Source organism: Mastomys coucha, unplaced genomic scaffold (genome assembly GCF_008632895.1).
Source record: "Mastomys coucha isolate ucsf_1 unplaced genomic scaffold, UCSF_Mcou_1 pScaffold12, whole genome shotgun sequence".
Lineage (NCBI taxonomy): Eukaryota > Metazoa > Chordata > Mammalia > Rodentia > Muridae > Mastomys > Mastomys coucha.
This window is the reverse complement of record NW_022196894.1, coordinates 14,610,420-14,627,333: the sequence shown is the minus strand read 5'-3', so window position 1 is coordinate 14,627,333 and position 16,914 is coordinate 14,610,420. Positions and strand designations below refer to the sequence as shown.

At 45.5% G+C, this 16,914-nt stretch overlaps 1 protein-coding gene across 4 annotated transcripts in view; it reads right to left on the bottom strand.

Moving 5' to 3' along the window:
- Positions 1–3,374: 3,374 nt before the first annotated feature.
- The window catches only part of Klhl22 (kelch like family member 22), a 34,317-nt gene continuing 20,777 nt past the window's right edge, over positions 3,375–16,914 (bottom strand). For all 4 annotated transcript variants that reach the window (XM_031363305.1, XM_031363306.1, XM_031363307.1 and 1 more), the window contains exons 5-7: positions 11,496–11,688; positions 6,210–6,443; positions 3,375–4,335 (exon numbers count right to left, since the gene is read on the bottom strand). In XM_031363305.1, the coding sequence (XP_031219165.1) occupies positions 3,970–4,335; positions 6,210–6,443; positions 11,496–11,688 (793 nt within the window). In that variant the 3' untranslated portion in view covers positions 3,375–3,969. The remainder of the gene's footprint in view (positions 4,336–6,209; positions 6,444–11,495; positions 11,689–16,914) is intronic.

The window sequence follows — 16,914 nt, the reverse complement described above, 5'->3', positions numbered from 1 at the left end:
GCCCTATTAAGGGGTAGGAAGGAACTGGGTGCCCAGGGCATGTATTCAGCTTGAGAAGGCTATTGGTTCCTAAGAGGGAAAAGTTCAGAGGATTGAATCAAAGCTGAGAATGAAGACCCCTTACTACATAAGGACAAGCAGGGACACTAAGTAGATTGCTTCTGTCTCTACCAAATCCATGTTTGTTTCCTGAGCACCTCACTCCCTAAACAACTGTCAAAATGAGCTTTGTCATGTAAGCTTTCTTTACCAGAAACCTCTGGTCTGACCTTAGTATGACATCAGCAAGCCTGTCAAAGGAGCTGCAGAGTCAGTGTCCATCCTAGGGACAACTTGGACTTAACTAAAGATATCCTTCCCCCAATCTCTACACAAGCTTAAGGATAAGACCCCTGGGCAAGAAGGCAGCTTAGGACAGGGCCCTCTGTTAACCCTTTACTGTTATCACCAGTAAAGCTCTTCTCTCACCACTGCCTTGAATCACCAGCTTCACTCAGGCATAGCAGAACACAGTACTTATGGCTACCACAGCCTAGGTCAGACAGGAGACGGTTGGAGCTGTATAGGTCCAGAAAAGACAAAGCAGGAGAGACCCTGAGGCAGACTGCTCCCTCCAGACTCTGAGCAGGAGTTCACACACCCTTGTTGGCAGCCAGGTCCCACCAAGGCATTTGTGCTTCTGACTTGAGGGAAAGGTTAGACAATATCTTCCTGGGCAGCCAGCAGAAAGAAGGCACCTTGAGTACGAGGGACAGGTGGTGTAGGAAGGAAGCCTGAAGGGTTGAGCTGGAACCAGAGCAATGGCCAGGCCCAAGGCCATAGACGTTAGCGGGCTGGAGGGGAGGGTGGGACCTCAGCCCTCTCAGCCTGGCTAGGCTAGGGGTGAAGGGGAGAGGTGGAGTGGGTAAAAGGAACACTCTTCCCATGTGGTTACAAATGCAAACACTTCTTAGCAACAAGTAAATAAGCCAACCAGTTCCGGGAAGCTGAGGGTGAGCACAACCCTGCCCTCAGCAGTGCCCTCCCCAAGGATGCTCCCAAGGCTGTTAGCAGCAGAGGTTCCTGTAGTTGCATTGTTCAGCTGGAGCTTTATAAGCACCGACCTTACTGCACCTGAGGGGAAACCTCAGCTGGGCCATGTTCCAGCTTATCTTCTTTCCACAGACCAATTCCCATGTTTGAGGTCTATGAAGGGTACAACCTAAATGCAACCTGACTTCATATTCATTACATGAGCTCCCCAGTGTCACCCACATACCCCATTTACCCTCTCCCTAAGCTAGGGTAGGCGCCTGTCTGGTACCTGAACATACAAGCTGAGCCTTGCAGGTTCAACTCTTGAGACAACTGTGGATGGTGGCTTTGAATGTTGTCTACTTTTCCTGTTGCTGTGTCAGTTGCTGACAAAAGCAACATAAGGAAACAAGAGTTTAGCTGGCAGAGACAGGAGGATCTTTATGAGTTCGAGGCCAGCTTGGTTTTCCTACCTAGAAGCAAGTTCTAATACACCCAGGGCTACATAGAGCCCTGGGTCTCTGCTTATTGTCTCAAGTTTTTTTTTTTCTTAGGTTTTTATTTATTTTATTTAACGTATATGAGTACACTGTAGCTATACAGATAGTTGTGAGCCATCATGTGGTTGCTGGGAATTTGAATTCAGGACTTCTGCTTGCTCCAGCTTAAAGATTTATTTATTATTAAAGTACACAGTAGCTGTCTTCAGACGTGCCAGAAGAGGATGTCAGATCTCATTACAGATGGTTGTGAGCCACCATGTGGTTGCTGGGATTTGAACTCAGGACCTTCAGAAGAGCAGTCAATGCTCTTAACCTCTGAGCCATCTCTCCAGCCCCTCAAAAGTATTTTTTTAAAAAAAGGAAATGGAAAGAAAGGTTCACAGTTTGAGATTTGGGAGTGGTGACACTAGGCACTTAGGGGACATCAACAACTTTATGCTCTTATAGGTTGCTGGCAGGAGGCACAGGACTACGATGTGGCCAGAGACAGTAGTCTTGAGAGTGCAGTGCAGACACAGCCAGTGTATAAGATCAGAAAAACCCATATGACTGCCTAGGGGTCCCCCTACCCCTTGGCCAAACAGAACCCTTCCATAAACCTTGGCCACATTTGGCTTGGGCAACAGTACCGCCAGCAGACTGGCACATGAAGCAAGTACTCTTAAGACCTGAAAAATGGTATTCTTACTAGGAACAGATCTGCCCTTGAAGGAAGTGCCTCACTTCAGGCAGGTATTAACATTTGTGGGGAGAGGGTATAGTTGTCACTCTGAGATATCTGTATGTGATGTCATGTCTCTCCAGTGGCCACAGATCCTGAGATAGTGAGGTTACACACGCTGGTGGACATCAACTTCAAGTCTCCAGCCCACTGTGTTCATGGATCCAACATGACTGGATAGCTTTCCTCAGCCATCCTCCAGTACACCACTATGTATTCTTTCCTTCTTTGAAGGGGCACCAGTGGAAAGACGGGGTACTCACTCTGCCAGCTGCCACTCTTGGCAGGAGGCCTATGGTAGGCTTCTTTAACTGAAGACCTTGTAGCAAGAAGCAGGGAAGGTGGTCTGGATGCTCAGACTCTGAGTCCATTCATGTTGGGCACAGGCCAAGCCATACATCTCCCAAAGGGTGGGAGGTGCTAGTAAAGGTAAATAGAGAAGGCCTCACCTGCTATGCTAACATAGCCAGCCTCCAAGATGATTAACCAAGTCAGTCACCTGACAAAAGTTTGGGGAAATCAGGAGGTGGGAAGACATCCTGTACAGGTACCCACAATTAGGCTTGAGCCTTGGTTTCCAGTGATACACTGCCATCCCTCCCGATACTTGAAATCTACTTCTCGACACAGACCAGCACAGTACTGTCCTGTTCCATATTGCCTTTCAATTCTCAAGAATGGATATTCTAGGCAAGTGCTCTAGCACTGAGTTGCACCCCAGTCCTCAGAGCTTTCTGCCTTAAGACATGCAGTAGGTGAACCATCTTGGGCTCCACAAGGAGGATGGGACTAGGTCACTCCTTCAGCACCACAGCTAGAAGCAGGCTGCCCAGGGGCTAGAGTGGATATGAGGCAGCAGGAGCTGGTGAACTTCAGGGCAGACATTCTAGATGCTTTGACTGGAAGACAGGCAACTACTTGCCACCTCAGTAGCTCAGGTTCTGGTCTCTGTGTGACCAACATTCTTTCTGCTTGGGGAGGTTATCATATGTTGGAAGCAGGGTAGTGACCCCCTGCTTTAGTGCAGAGCCTCAGTTCCCATGCCAAGCCCATCCCCCAGGTGACTGACCTGTACCACCCTAGATGCCACTCAAAGGCAGTGACTAGAGAGAAAAGAAACTGAGACTGTAGCCACATTAGATGTAACAGCTTTTGCATAATGCTTTATTTCATTTTTCAACAATATTGGGTCAGAAACACAGAGCAATGAGGGTATCTCTTTATCTCTAGGACCAGTTTATACTGTTATACTTTTATCTTTAACCTTGAGAGCTCCCCAGTACTCAAGGCTCTGGCTGCAGGCAGCTGGAGCTGCTTACCAGACTGACCATGGTTCACAGAAAGGGAGCCACAAACTTTGGCTATGGCTAGGAGTGCTCTCCCCAGGACCTCTTGCAGGAAGGACCTTATTTAACCCATCAGGGACCAGACTAGGGAGAAGAAGAGACTAAATAGATACCATTTATTCAGAGTTTACAGAGGATGGACCTGGTCATTCCCTCAGATAATAGCAGTCTTTTCCCCAGCACTTTTCTTTGTAACATAATTCACAGCCACTGAGTCTGCAAATGCTGGCAGCTGGCTGGTTGAAGAAACAGAGTGAAAAGGGGTAGCTGGTGAACCAGGATGGCTTGGGGAAGGGCCCCTCCCCTGAAGCCTGGTGTTCTAACCAGGCTCTATGGCCTTCACTGTCCATTACCCCCCATGAACACCCAAACACTGGGGAGAACCCTAGTCCTCGCTAGAGTTGTCAAACTCTTCCCAGTCAGACACACTCATCACCTCAGACGCAAAGTCTGCATCTGCCTGGCTACGGTTGGGGGTCCCTCGGGGTTGCTCACAGAGCAGGGAGCGGGGCAAGGTGAGCACACAGGCTGCCAGGCCTGAGATGGAATTGTTCAGCTGGGGTCCCTCTTCCCAGCAGTCTTTCTCCATGTCGTAGATGTGCACGTAGCCTGTGCGGCTGCCTCGGTTGTGAGAGCGGCCACCCAGCACATATATCCTGTTGTCTAGCACAGCAATGCCAGGCTCACCATGCCCAGCTGGGAGTGGGCAGACCAATGACCACTGACGAGATGTACAACTGTAGCAAGCCACCTGCAAAGTCAAGACCAGGGTCAACCCAGGGAGCTTCTGGGACAGGTTGCCAGCCCACCCCAGGTCACTTGTGTCCATGGTCAAGTGTAGAGCAGGCCCACTGGAGGATGCTCACCTAGATGACACTGTCTGTCTAGCCTCCCTAGCCCTTAGCTCCAGTCGAAAGTCTGGAGCTGAGGCCATGGACCCCAGCTAACACTTCCTCCTCCTTCACAGCACCCTTACTCATACTCATGAGGAGTGTGTGGAGCAGTGACTTGCTGACCACCAAACTTCTTTTCATACATAGCCAAAGCAGTAACAAAGACTTGAGAAAAAAAATGCTCAGCCTATTACTAATCCAAGAAGTGAAACACCAAAATGTCCCCTGTTAACCAGCAACCATGGCAGGAAGGAACTCATAAAACCTAGTGCTGGTGAAGGTGTGGCAAAGCTGGTATGTATGTCTCACATGCCAGAAAAGGAAGTAAGATGTATGTAGTAAGTAAGAGACATTTAAACCTCTTCTTCCAGCCTGGTGGTGGTGGCACATATCACCCCACCTAGCACCTGGGAGACAGAGGCAGGAGATCTCCGTGAGTTCAGGGCCATCTTGGTCTACAGAGTGAGTTCCAGGACAGCCAAGGCTGCACACACAGAGAAACCCTGTCTCAAAAAACCAAAAGCCAAACAAAAACTGACAGGCAGAAGCAGGTGGCTGGCTCCCTGTGAGCTCAAGGCTAGCCTGGTCTCCTACTTGCTCCCAAGTACTGAGGCTGTAGGTTTGGGTAACAATGCTCAAAATCTTATATGCTGCATTAAGCAATCAAATTGAGGTTCTAGCTACAATAGGCAAAGTAATACTCCTTACCCTAGAATTCTAACCTTTGGAACCTATGAATGTTTTGTGTTGCATGGCAAACCTGACTTTACAGATGGAATTAAGGGTTGTAGGTATATTTTGAGGTGTATTTTCTGGGTAGACCTACTCCATAGTTTTGGTTTGGAGACAGGATCTAGATACACAACACTGGCTGGCCTAAAACTCTGAAGACCAGGTTGGCTTCGAACTTGCAGAGACCTACTTGGCTCTGCTCTGAGCACAGGAGTGAACAACTGTGGCCAGTCAGCAGACAGTTCTAATTTGGGAAGGTTTTACTTACAGTTTTTCAGCTTTTACATTGATGTAAGTTTTGATAGACATCATGGTTCTGAGTTTGGACTTGGCCTTTTCATCAGTTAGTCAGCTCAATACATGTATGATACTGGGCAGGGAAAGTAAGCTGTAGCTCTTGTCAGCTACTCCATCTTGAGAATTCCTACAGCACTCCAAGTTGCTAACTGATGGCAGTCCTTGGGTCAAAGGTGGCTAAATGCATCTGTATGTGTGTGGAGGTCAAAGGTCAATGCCATATGATGTTCCTCAGGAATTACTTTTTTTTTTTTTTTTTTTTTGTGAGACAGGATCTCTCACTGAGACCTGGGCTCAGCATTTGGGTTAGGCTAGCCTGAAAACCCCAGGTACCAGCCTGTCTTCAAGTCCAAGTACTGTGGTTACAAGCAACGATCACTGTGCTCAGTTTTTTATGTGTGTTGTAGAGGAATCAAACTCTGGTCCTCGCGTTTATACAAAAAGTAAATATTTTACAGACTTAGCTATGTCCATGCTTTGTTAGGGTCTACAATGTGGGTTTGTAAGTTGCCTTTTTGATGCTAACATAACAAGTAAAGACACAAGGGAAACTTCTATGGAGGGCATATGTATGCATCATATGGAATGTGCAAAGGATATGCATAGTGGTAAAGCTATGCATGCATGGAACCAGAGCGTACAAGGGAACTCTTTGGACTTCTGCTCAATTCTAAAGTAGACGGACGGCCTGGGCCCAGCTCACCTGGTGCACATCCCTCCTGTAGCCAGCATCATTGTTGCTGCCTCCAATCACAAACAGCTTGTCAAGGAGGGCAGCCATGCCATGCCAAGCCCGTCGCACAGGCCCATCAGCCAGAGTATGCCACGTGTTGCTTCCTGGGTCATAGCAGTGTGTCTCTTTCAGGTAGTCCTCTCCTCTGCGACCACAGGTAATGTACATCTTCCCCTGCAGCGTAGTGCCTGCATGGGCATATACCTGTTTGGAGCCACCAAGAGAGCCAGGAAAGGTAAGGAATGGGCAAGAAGGCAGTGAGGAAGGTAGTTAGGCAGTCTCTACTGAGGCTGCTACTACCCCTCTGTACCTGCCTAACAACACAGCACACAAAGTTTCACCACACTGATATGCCATCATGTGTGTACTGGAGAGTGCATGGGATTCTATCTGAATATACTGCCCTACTTGTTGACCCCTAACCTCTTTCCAACAGGGTATGTTATCTACAGATCCAGACACTAAATGTAATCTTTGTGTTTCTTTGACTCTAAAGGAAACATCTGGAAGGGGAACAAGAAAGTGAAGGTTCACTTTCCAAGTTGCCAGAGAAGTACACCAGCAACGAAGACCTGTCCTTGGTGGCTTCAACTTTTTACCAGCTAAGCTGTCTGTCTGCAGATAGTTCCCATACATAGGAATAGGCTGTAGGGAAGAAAAGACTGAAACAAGGCATCAAATATGATTGGCTCTCTGTATCTATGGATTCATGTCTTTTAGATTCAACCAAAACAAGGTTAAGAAATATTCAAATCAGTATCTGTACTGACTGTGTGCAGAGGTTCAGTCTTCTGTTTACGTAATGTGTATATTGCACCATGTATTATTATAATACAGGGTGATTGAATACATGGGCTTGCAATGAAGACGCATGTCCTACCACTGAAGTCAGCATTCTTCTTACTACTTTTGTTGTTGTTGTTGTTGTTTTTGAAGACAGAGTCTCCTGAATCCCAGGTTGGTCTAGAACCTGCTATGTAGCCAAGAATGGTCCTGCACCACTCATCTTTCTGCTCCCACCCAATACTAGGCACATTACAGGGTGTGTGTGTGTGTGTGTGTGTGTGTGTGTGTGTGTGTGTGTGACAGACACCGGAGTTATTTGATGCTGAGGGGCTTCATGGGTGTTAGCCAAGCACTCTACCAACTGACCTACATTCACAGTCCCTCCCTCCCTCCCTTTCATTTACTCTTCTCTCATATATCACATCCCAAGCCTAAACCCCCCTCTTCACCCAGCTCCCACCCCACTTTTGGTGATTTTTGAGATTTTTGAGACAGCCTCGCTGTGTAGTTCTGTATGTCTTGAACCTCACAGAGACTGAGTCCCGGCTCTGCTGGGATTAATGGAGTGCAGCACCATACCAACCACCCCTACTTGTTTTTTTACTTTTAGAAAAGGTCTGGCTTCATATTCCTTAGCCCAGGCTGGCCTTGAACTTTTTATTTTCCTGTTTGCCTCTCAAGCAGATTACATTTGTGCCAGAGTAGGATTGGATGTATAGGTTTTACACAAATACTGTTAAAGATTTCACTATCCTTTGGGGTGGAGAGGGCGTCCTAAAACTAACCTAGTTTGGATCACAAAGGGCAACTATACAAAGAACACTCCCTCTTCACTGATGGTGTATATGATAAGGCTGCAGTGCTCAAGGATTTTCTGCCCCTACTTTGGCAGCTGTGTCCCTGTGGGCCACCCATCTAACCATATGTGCACTCACAGGCCCCTCTAAGTCTTACTGACTCACATCCAACGGCCAAAAGAAGGCTCTGATTGTGTGAGGAGAAGGGAGCTCTGTATGATGCTGGAGACTCAATGGTAGTGTCACAGGACTGGTTACAAAAGGAGCTGGAAAAGCGCACACACAGCAGCAGCAGAGCAGGCATAGAGTCTGCATCCTCTCCTATCATGGGTAGCAGTCTGCAGAGGTTAATTTTCCTTTCCAATTAATAATTTTGAGATCAGAGGATCCCCTGCTTCCTTCCAGAAGCTTCTCTAAATAGTGAAGGTTTGCATAACTGTACTACATCATCCTACAACAGTATGAAATGGATGTCATCCCACAACACTCCTGTCAGCACTTGCACCCTCCAGGTGCTCTATGAGAGTTGAGCCAAAAGAGAAACACTTATGTCAAACCCAAAGGGTCCTCATGTATACGTATTGACAGTAATATCCATTATGAGGACTCACTAAAACCAGAAACTCATTCAGAGAAAGTCATTCCTAAAAGGAGACCTCTCCACCCATAGTCACGACTTCTGCAATGAGTAGCTGAAGCCTAAGGGGTTTATTCTCCAACAGCTCGTCTGTATCTTGTCTTTATCATTGTGTGTGTGTGTGTGTGTGTGTGTGTGTGTGTGTGTGTGTGTGTGTGTGTGTGTAGAAGTAAATTCTGTCTTGCTCTGAGATCCAGGGATAAAACTTAGGTTGTCAGCATCTTTATCCACTGAGTAAACCCACCAGCCCTCGACTTCTGTCTTTTTGTTTTGTTTTGTTGTTTTTGTTTTTGTTTTGACACAGGGTTTCTCTGTATAGTCCTGGCTGTCCTGGAACTCACTCTGTAGACCAGGCTGGCCTTGAACTCAGAGATCCTCCTACCTCTGCCTCCCAAGTGCTGGGATTAAAAGAGTGCGCCACCACTACCTGGCTTTAGATTTCTGTCTTTAAAGACTTTCCCTGCCCACTTTGGATACCTGCCTATGGTCTACCATAGCACAACTTGGTGACAGCAGGGGGTCTGGGGGGTATCTTTGTTGTTTCTGAATAAACAAACACTTGGCTTTGAAGAATTCACCTCTCTGTTCAGTTTAGGTGGACAATAATCACAACCACTTCTCTCCTGGCCCAAACTCCTGAACAACCACCAATCTCTTCTCTGTTTCTACAACAGTCTTTTTCCCAACACTTGTCTTGCCTTCTTCAATACTATGGCTCATGTGGTTTGCATCTATTTTCTACTCAGTAACTTCCTTCATAAATTTCTTTCTTAAAAAACTGGGGGTGGGGCTTATGAGCTGACTCTATTCCTAAAAGCACGTGCTATCCACTCCTAGGATCCACATGGTGAAATGAGAGAATTCCTGAAGTTGTCCTCTGACATTGACAGGTACTGCTGCTACAGAAACAAATAAATAAGCGCACTTTTAACTAAGAGATCTTTTGCCAGCAAGAGTTTTTGATTTTGAAACAATCCAATTTATTGGATTTTCTTTTTCATGTCTGATATGTTTGACATCAAGTCTAAAAACTCACCTAGTTTGTATCCTGATCATTTTCTTCTGTTTTTATTTTGTTTTGTCCTTTTGGTTAAGATAGAGCTTTGCTATGTAGTCTTGGAAGTCACCATGTAGACCAGGCTGACCTAAAATCAGATGTGGCCTCTTGCATTCTCCTAGTGCTGAGATTACAGGCACGTGTCACCACATCAAGCTCCTGCTAGGCTCATTTTTCTAAAAGGTCTAGTTTTATATTTCAGTCTATAGACCACTTTGAGAGACCTCCAAACCATTCTTAGCCCTTCATTTCCCTCTACTTTCATAGGCCTGGCCCCACCCTACACTAACACAGCTCTCAGCACAGCCCTCCTTATTCTTTTTCAGGCTCTTTGGCCTTTTGGCTCTTCAAAGGGGTCTTCAAGTTTGTCCCTCTCAAAACAGACTACTAACCCCCTGGGATGTTCTTTGTCCAGTGAAAATGGCTATTTTTTTTTTCAGGCCTTGCTCTGACCCTTACTCCAATAGACAGTCCCCAAATAATACATCTCCACTTAATCCTTCAAGAGTCCTGATCCATCCAGAATGTTTCAGCTTTCATTTCCTTCATGTACTTATTGGAACTGTAACTAACTAGAACTGTAACCACTTAGTGTTTTCTGGGTGATTAGTAAGTCACTGAAGCCCACCTGGTGAAGGGCAGTTTGTCATTTGTCACCACTTCATGGTGACATGGTAATCACTAATCTCCATGTATACAGTAGCTGGTTAATAGTGGAGGCAATGACCACATGCATGAAGGAAGGAAGGTAACTACTAGCTGCCATAGTAAGTTGAGTGAGGTTCAAGACTGCTCCTCTGTGGCCAAGAAGAAGAACTGCAGCTTTGTCCACAGCCTCAGACAAAGAGTCAAGCTTGCCCTCCCCCCCACGAACCTTTCTCAAACTCCTGGAATAGAATCTATCTGCTCTCAAGAGATCTCTGATATTTTCCATGCAAAATCTGTTCCTTTTTCCAGAACTAGGGCAGAGCATCCTTCCTGCAAAGAAGCTAAAGAACAAGGCTTTGACATGGCTAGGAGCCTGTAGAAAGGATGACAAGAATCAGATCTGCTGTCTGTGACTTGTGTAGAAAATCCCAATCCCAATCCACTGAGGTCAGTCTTAATATCCAAGGGTTTGAGGAAGAGTGAGAGAGAGAAAAAATGGCAGGTAGCAGAAAAACTCCCAAGGCCAGAGCTCCTGCCCAGGCCCCTGACAAGGGCAGAGTTTGTATGTATGCCCACTCCACCATCCTGATTGTGGAAGGCCTGGAGATCTCTAAGGTGTCAGCAAGCACATCAAACAGCCCCATACACCTTCCCTCAGAGGCTGAGGCTTCAGAGCTGATGCCAACAAGACCTATTTCTTGCCATGAGATCCCACAGGGCAAGTGGTTTGGGGCTAAGCCAAAGTATCTCAGAACCACAAAAAGAATAAGAAGCACTTCCATAAAGCATTACCTTTGCATAATCTACATAATTTTAAACATCTCTGAACTGGACTAACTCAAGGTACTATGCTATATGTACATGATTATTATTGTCTTTAGTAAAAATAGAACTTCCAAAGTATGTTGTGGCCTCTGGAAGGTCCTAAGGCTGTTTTTCTGTAAGAGGGGAGTCTGTGTAAACACCTGTGAATCAGGTTGCTCTTTAGTCTCTCAGAATCCCTCTATTTTGACATATTTGAAAATCTTCCAGCTGTATCAGCAATAGATAAGAGAAAATTTTCCATCTTATACAGAGACAAAGTGAGTAGCAGTCTCCACACAGAGAACTCCCAGGGGGCACTGGTCTGAAGAATGAGTCTGAATGCTTAATGCAAGGCCTCCTGATAGGCCCACCAACACACCCCCATACAGAATCCTGGGACAGACAAAGCCTTCGCTTACTAGGCTTAATTTCCCTGACCCAGGACCTGAACCAGCCTTGACACCTGGGCCTCTGAATATGGTCCATGGAAGGCAACTGGGAAGGCTCCTGTGGGAGGGCCTCCTTACCTCCTTCTTGAGTGGGGCCACATAGTCCCAGGAGTTGGTGGCAGGGTCATAGCGCTCCACAGCACTCAGGTCATTGTGGTAGTCACGGCCTGCCACAGCGTAGATGTACTTGCCCACTACACACACACACAGGTCTGCATGTTCCTGTTGCAAGGACTGGATCTGGAACCAGCGATTGTGCCTTGGGTCATACCTTTGGAGGACATAAGGACAATATGTCACTGACTAGGAAAGCTATGTCCCCATTTCTTTGCTGCAGCCTGGTCTGAACATCCTCTACCCTGGTTGTTAGAACTTGCTGACCCAGAGCCATGCAGACTCATGGAACACAGTATACTCACAAGGTGGCCTGGAAATGTAGCCAAGAATCTCCCTTTCAGGTACAGCCTCTCTAGGGTTTATATCTACCCAAATGTCCACCACTGGCTGCCTACAGGTGTTGCTATGGCCACTTTCCTCTCACCTGTGTATAGGAAGGCCAAAATTACAGCATCTCATCCCAGCCTCCCCAACACTGTATCATGTGAGGTCTACAAAGGTCACCCTGTGTACCATCACATCCTTGTTCTTACTGATAGTAATAGGTTTTCCTAAGACCTCTCATACATCTGAAATAACTAAACTGTTCCCTGACTGATGGCTTTCCTGACTTCCTCAGCTAGAGTTGTCTCCACCCCATCCCCTCAGGGTATCCTTGTCAAAGTAGACATGTCAGCTCTCAACTTGAACTCTGGTCACCAGAAATCAGGATCCTGAGATTCCAGGGATCCCACTGAAGGAAATGCAACCCACTAAAGGAAAAATATGAGGCTGACTATATGAAGCCAGAGGACTCTGCAGGACCAGAAAGCTGCTAGGTTGAGGCTAAGCTGGGGGTAATCACAATGATAAACAGTCCAGGCAAGAGGAACATGGGAAAGAGAAGAGAATGAGGCCGAAAAGGAGAAACAGTCACCTTGTTAATCCCTTGCTGAGAGTGGAACTTTCAAGCACTGTTACTATAGCTTACTTTTCTGATATCAGGCCACACTATATCACTCACTGAGAAAATACAGTATCCCCAAGACACAAATTTGTTTCCCTGACAACTGTTAAAAAAAAAAAATCTAACCCTCAAGGAACAAGAATCATCTAGCCTTGCACAAAGCTAGTCCTGTCATTGCTGTCCAACCTCATTCAGCCCACGATGTCCCTCCCTCCCTTTTCCCAAGTCTCTTATCCACTGAATAATCCTCACCCAGGCGCTCTCAGCTACCCAGCATACCAACTGTCACCTATTAGCCTCTATTGTATTTTAGATCAATGTGGCTGTTCACTTAACTATCCTCAATAGAGTCCTGCATTTCCCCATGTACTGTACTTCTGTTCCTATCAAAGCCCACCAGCAAAATCCACACACTCTTACATTCTGATGCCCAAACACCTGAGCCCACATGTGACTCCTAAGACCATCCTCATTCCTTTTTCCTTTGCCACTGTAGGGACTGAGACAATGGCCACTGGATGCTAGGCAAGTGTTCTACTAACAAGTTACATTCCCAACCCTCCTCTTACCTTAAAATTTAAAAACATATTTAGTTATGTATTCATGTATGAGTGTTCTATTTGCATGTATGTCTGCATGACAGAGAAAATCATGAGACAGAAGAGGGCATCAGATCCCATTATAGAAGATTGTGAGCCAATATACAGATGCTGGGAACCAAACTTGGGACCTTTGGAAGAGCAATAAGTTCTCTTAACAGCTGCGTCATCTCTCTAGTCCTACCTTTCCAAAACTTTGAAACAGGGTCTCATGAAATTACCCTGGCAGGCTGAGAAACCTGCCACCTGGCTAAATGGGGACATCTGCTGCCTTTCCTGTACACTGACCTTCTTTACGTATGTATGTTCCTCTCCTCCCTGGTTCTCAGTTCAGCCAAGTCAGAAGCTATTTCTCCTACCACAGTGAAACAAGACTCTGGAGTTTGCCACCTGATTCTCTCTGGTCTTAGGCTGAGATTCTTAGGACCTTGTGGCTTCAGGCTTATGGAAACATACACACAAATATTCCCTGAAACTATAGGTTTATAGATTTTATTCTGTCTTATCTATCTGTATCTGACCTCTTCCTCCCTACCCCTCACAAGGTCTTATTACATAACTAAGGCTGGCCTTAAACTCGCTAAGTAGACCAAACAGACCTTTAGCTCCCAATCCTCTTGCCTTAGTCTTCCAAGCACTACGATCACAGGTATCCATAACCATTTTTAGCTGACCAAGCTCCTCTTTACTGGAATCATTTTCTAGTTTGTTTCTGTTTGTATTTGTGTGTGTGTGTGTGTGTGTGTGTGTGTGTGTGTGTGTGTGTGTGTGTATTCATGGGTGGGAAGAGGGAGAGACAACACATATACCACAGCATGTCAGAGAACATCTTTGTGAAGTCTATTCTAAACCTTTGTATGGGTTCCAGGGATTGAATACAAATTGCCAATGAGGCAAGTACCTTTACCTACTGAGCCTTAATACTGGCCTCTTGGGGGTTTTTCTTTGTTTTTATACAGGGTCTCATGAAACCCAGGCTGGCCTTGCACTCCTTATGTAGCTTGACCCTCCTGTCTCTTCCTTCCAAATACTGGAATTATAGGTGTGTACCTCACAGGTCAGAGAAAATGGTTCAATGAATAAGGGTACTTTCTGCCAAGCCTGACAATTTGAATTCCATCCCTGATACCACCATGGTGGAAGTAGAGAACAAACTCCTTACAAGTTATTCTCTGATCTCATGTGCTATAACTAAATATGCACACACTAAATAGATGTTTTAAAAAATGTTTTGTGTGTGCAGATATGTTCCTGTATGTTCCTGTAGAGGACAAAGGTCAATATTGAGTGTCTTCTAGCTTATATTTTGAAATAGAGTCTCTCACCAAACCTGGAGCTCAATTTTGGCTTCACTGGCTGGTCAGCAGGCCCTCAGGACTCTCCTGTTTCTACCCCTGCCACATACTGGAGTACAGATGAGCACTACCACATCTGGCTTTTACATGGGCACCAGGAATGTGAATGATCCTCATGGTTGGAAAGCAAGCTCTTTACAGACTAAGCCATCTCTTTAGCCCAATATTCAGTATTACATGTAGTTCATCTAACAGTGCTATGGACTGAATGCCTGTGTTCCAAAAACCACCCCCATGAAATTCCTGATACTACGGTCCTGAGGATGAAGTCCAAGACAGGATTAGAATCTATTAAGAAAAACAGACAAAAGCCAGACAGTAGTGGCACATACCTTTAACCCCAGCACTTAGGAGGCAGAGGCAGGCAGATCTCTGAGTTCCAAGACCAACCTGGTATACAGAGTGAGTTCCAGGACAGCCAAGGGCTCACAGAGAAACCCTGTCTTGAAAGACACTAGGAAGAAGGAAGAAGAAAAAGAAGAAGAGATGAGACAGTCTGTCTACTATGTGAGGCCACAGCAAGAAAGAGTCCTCACCAGACTCAATCAGCTGACATTCCAGAACCAAGATTATAAGAAACAAGTGTTTGGTAGTTAAGTCACCTACTCTGTAGTATTTGTTATAACAGTCAAAGTTTTCTAAGATAATAATTTTAATTCACATATTTGAATTGCCAAACTATTATAAATTGAGAGGTAAAATCTATGTTCAGACATGTTCTAGGTCTTTGTCAAATTTAGCAGATTGTTTTTTTCTTCTGTATTTCCATTACTGTTAGTGATGTGATGGGGTATACACTGAAGAACCAGGGATTAAACCTAGAGCTCTGTGTATGTTATCAGAGTTCTATTACTGAGCTTTATCATCCCCAGCCCACCATTCTTTTTTTGTTTGAAATAAGGTCTCACTGTGTAGCCCTGACTGGCCTGGAACTCACAGAGATCTGCCTGTCTCTGGCTCCCAGGACTGTGATTAAAGAACCACCACATCTGGCTTCCAGTCACCTTCTCACTATTTTGTGACAGTGTCTGACTAAGTAGCCCAGGCTGGATCTTCACTCATTCAGTAGCCTAGGCAGAATCTTCCTGTCTCAGTCTCTTAAACAGCCAGGATGACAGGCCCAACTATTACTGTTTTAAAGTCTACTAGAATTTTAAAAACACATGGAAATGCTAAGAGAAAAACCCAAAATACTACTTTAATTCATCCAGATAGAGCTATGAAAAATGTACAAAGAGTGACAAGGGTAATGCCTATGGTTTGGATGAATGCCCTCTAAAGGTCTATATATAAAGGCCTTATGCTGCCTAGTTTTATGTCAGTGATACAGGGTAGAATCATTAAGCCCATAGGGCATTTTCCTAATTAGTGACTGATGTGAGAGGACCCAGCTCATCGTGCATGGGGTTGCCCCTGGGCTGGTTGTCCTGGCTTTCGGTAAATCAGGCTGAGAAAAACATAAAAGGCGAACTAGTAAGCAGCATCCCTCCATGGCCTCTAAGTCACTTCCTGCCTCCAGGTTCCTTCCCTGTTTGAATTCCTGCACTCACTGCTTTTTTTATGATAACTGTTATATGGAACTGTGAGTGAAATAAACCCTGTCTTCCCCAATGTGCTTTTGTATATGGTGTTTCATCACAGCAATAGTCACCCTAAGATAGGCCTGATCATCAAGGTGACCGTTTGGGGGGTGGGGTACTGTAGACCTGCTTGGATCACTGGGAAACACACTCAAAGGATAGTGAAACCTATTATAGTTGCACATACTTCCTATTGTAGCACTAGGGAAGCAGAGGCATCACTCAAAGTTCAAAGCCAACCTGGTCTATGTAGAGTTCTGGGCCAGCCAGGACTGCAGTATAAGACAACTAACACTCTACCACCTACGACCCATCACCCACCACCAACCCCTCCTTTTGGTTTTTCAAGACAGGGTTTCTTGGTGTAAGCCTGGCTATTCTGGAACTCATTCTGCAGACCAGGCTGGCCTCAAACTCAGATATCTACCTGCCATTGCCTCTTGAATGGTGAGATTATAGGTAAGCACTGCTACCACCCCACCATCCCACTTTTTCTCTTTTTTTCTTTCTCTTGTAAAACCCTGTCTTTACACAACACTGTGTAACTCTGGATCCCTGCTCTCCCTCCTGTGTCCTGGGGCACAATGTGATGACAGGTTCAGTGCTCCCCTGCTACCATCTACCCTCACAGGAGACAAACCAGTGGGCATACCCTGTATATTGCATGAGCTTGGATTTTAAACTTCTCAAAGTATGCAGTAAATAAACCAACTAACTACTTTAGATATTTCATAGTAGTGATACAAAGCCAATACACTTGTATATATGCATTCAAAGAAAGAAAATAAAAGAACCAGTGGAAACAAAGACAAAATCAATTTGCTTTACAAGACAATTTCTTATAGTTTCAACATCAGAGTTCTAGAAAATACCTGCTAAGCACTATGTCCTCAGGCTGTA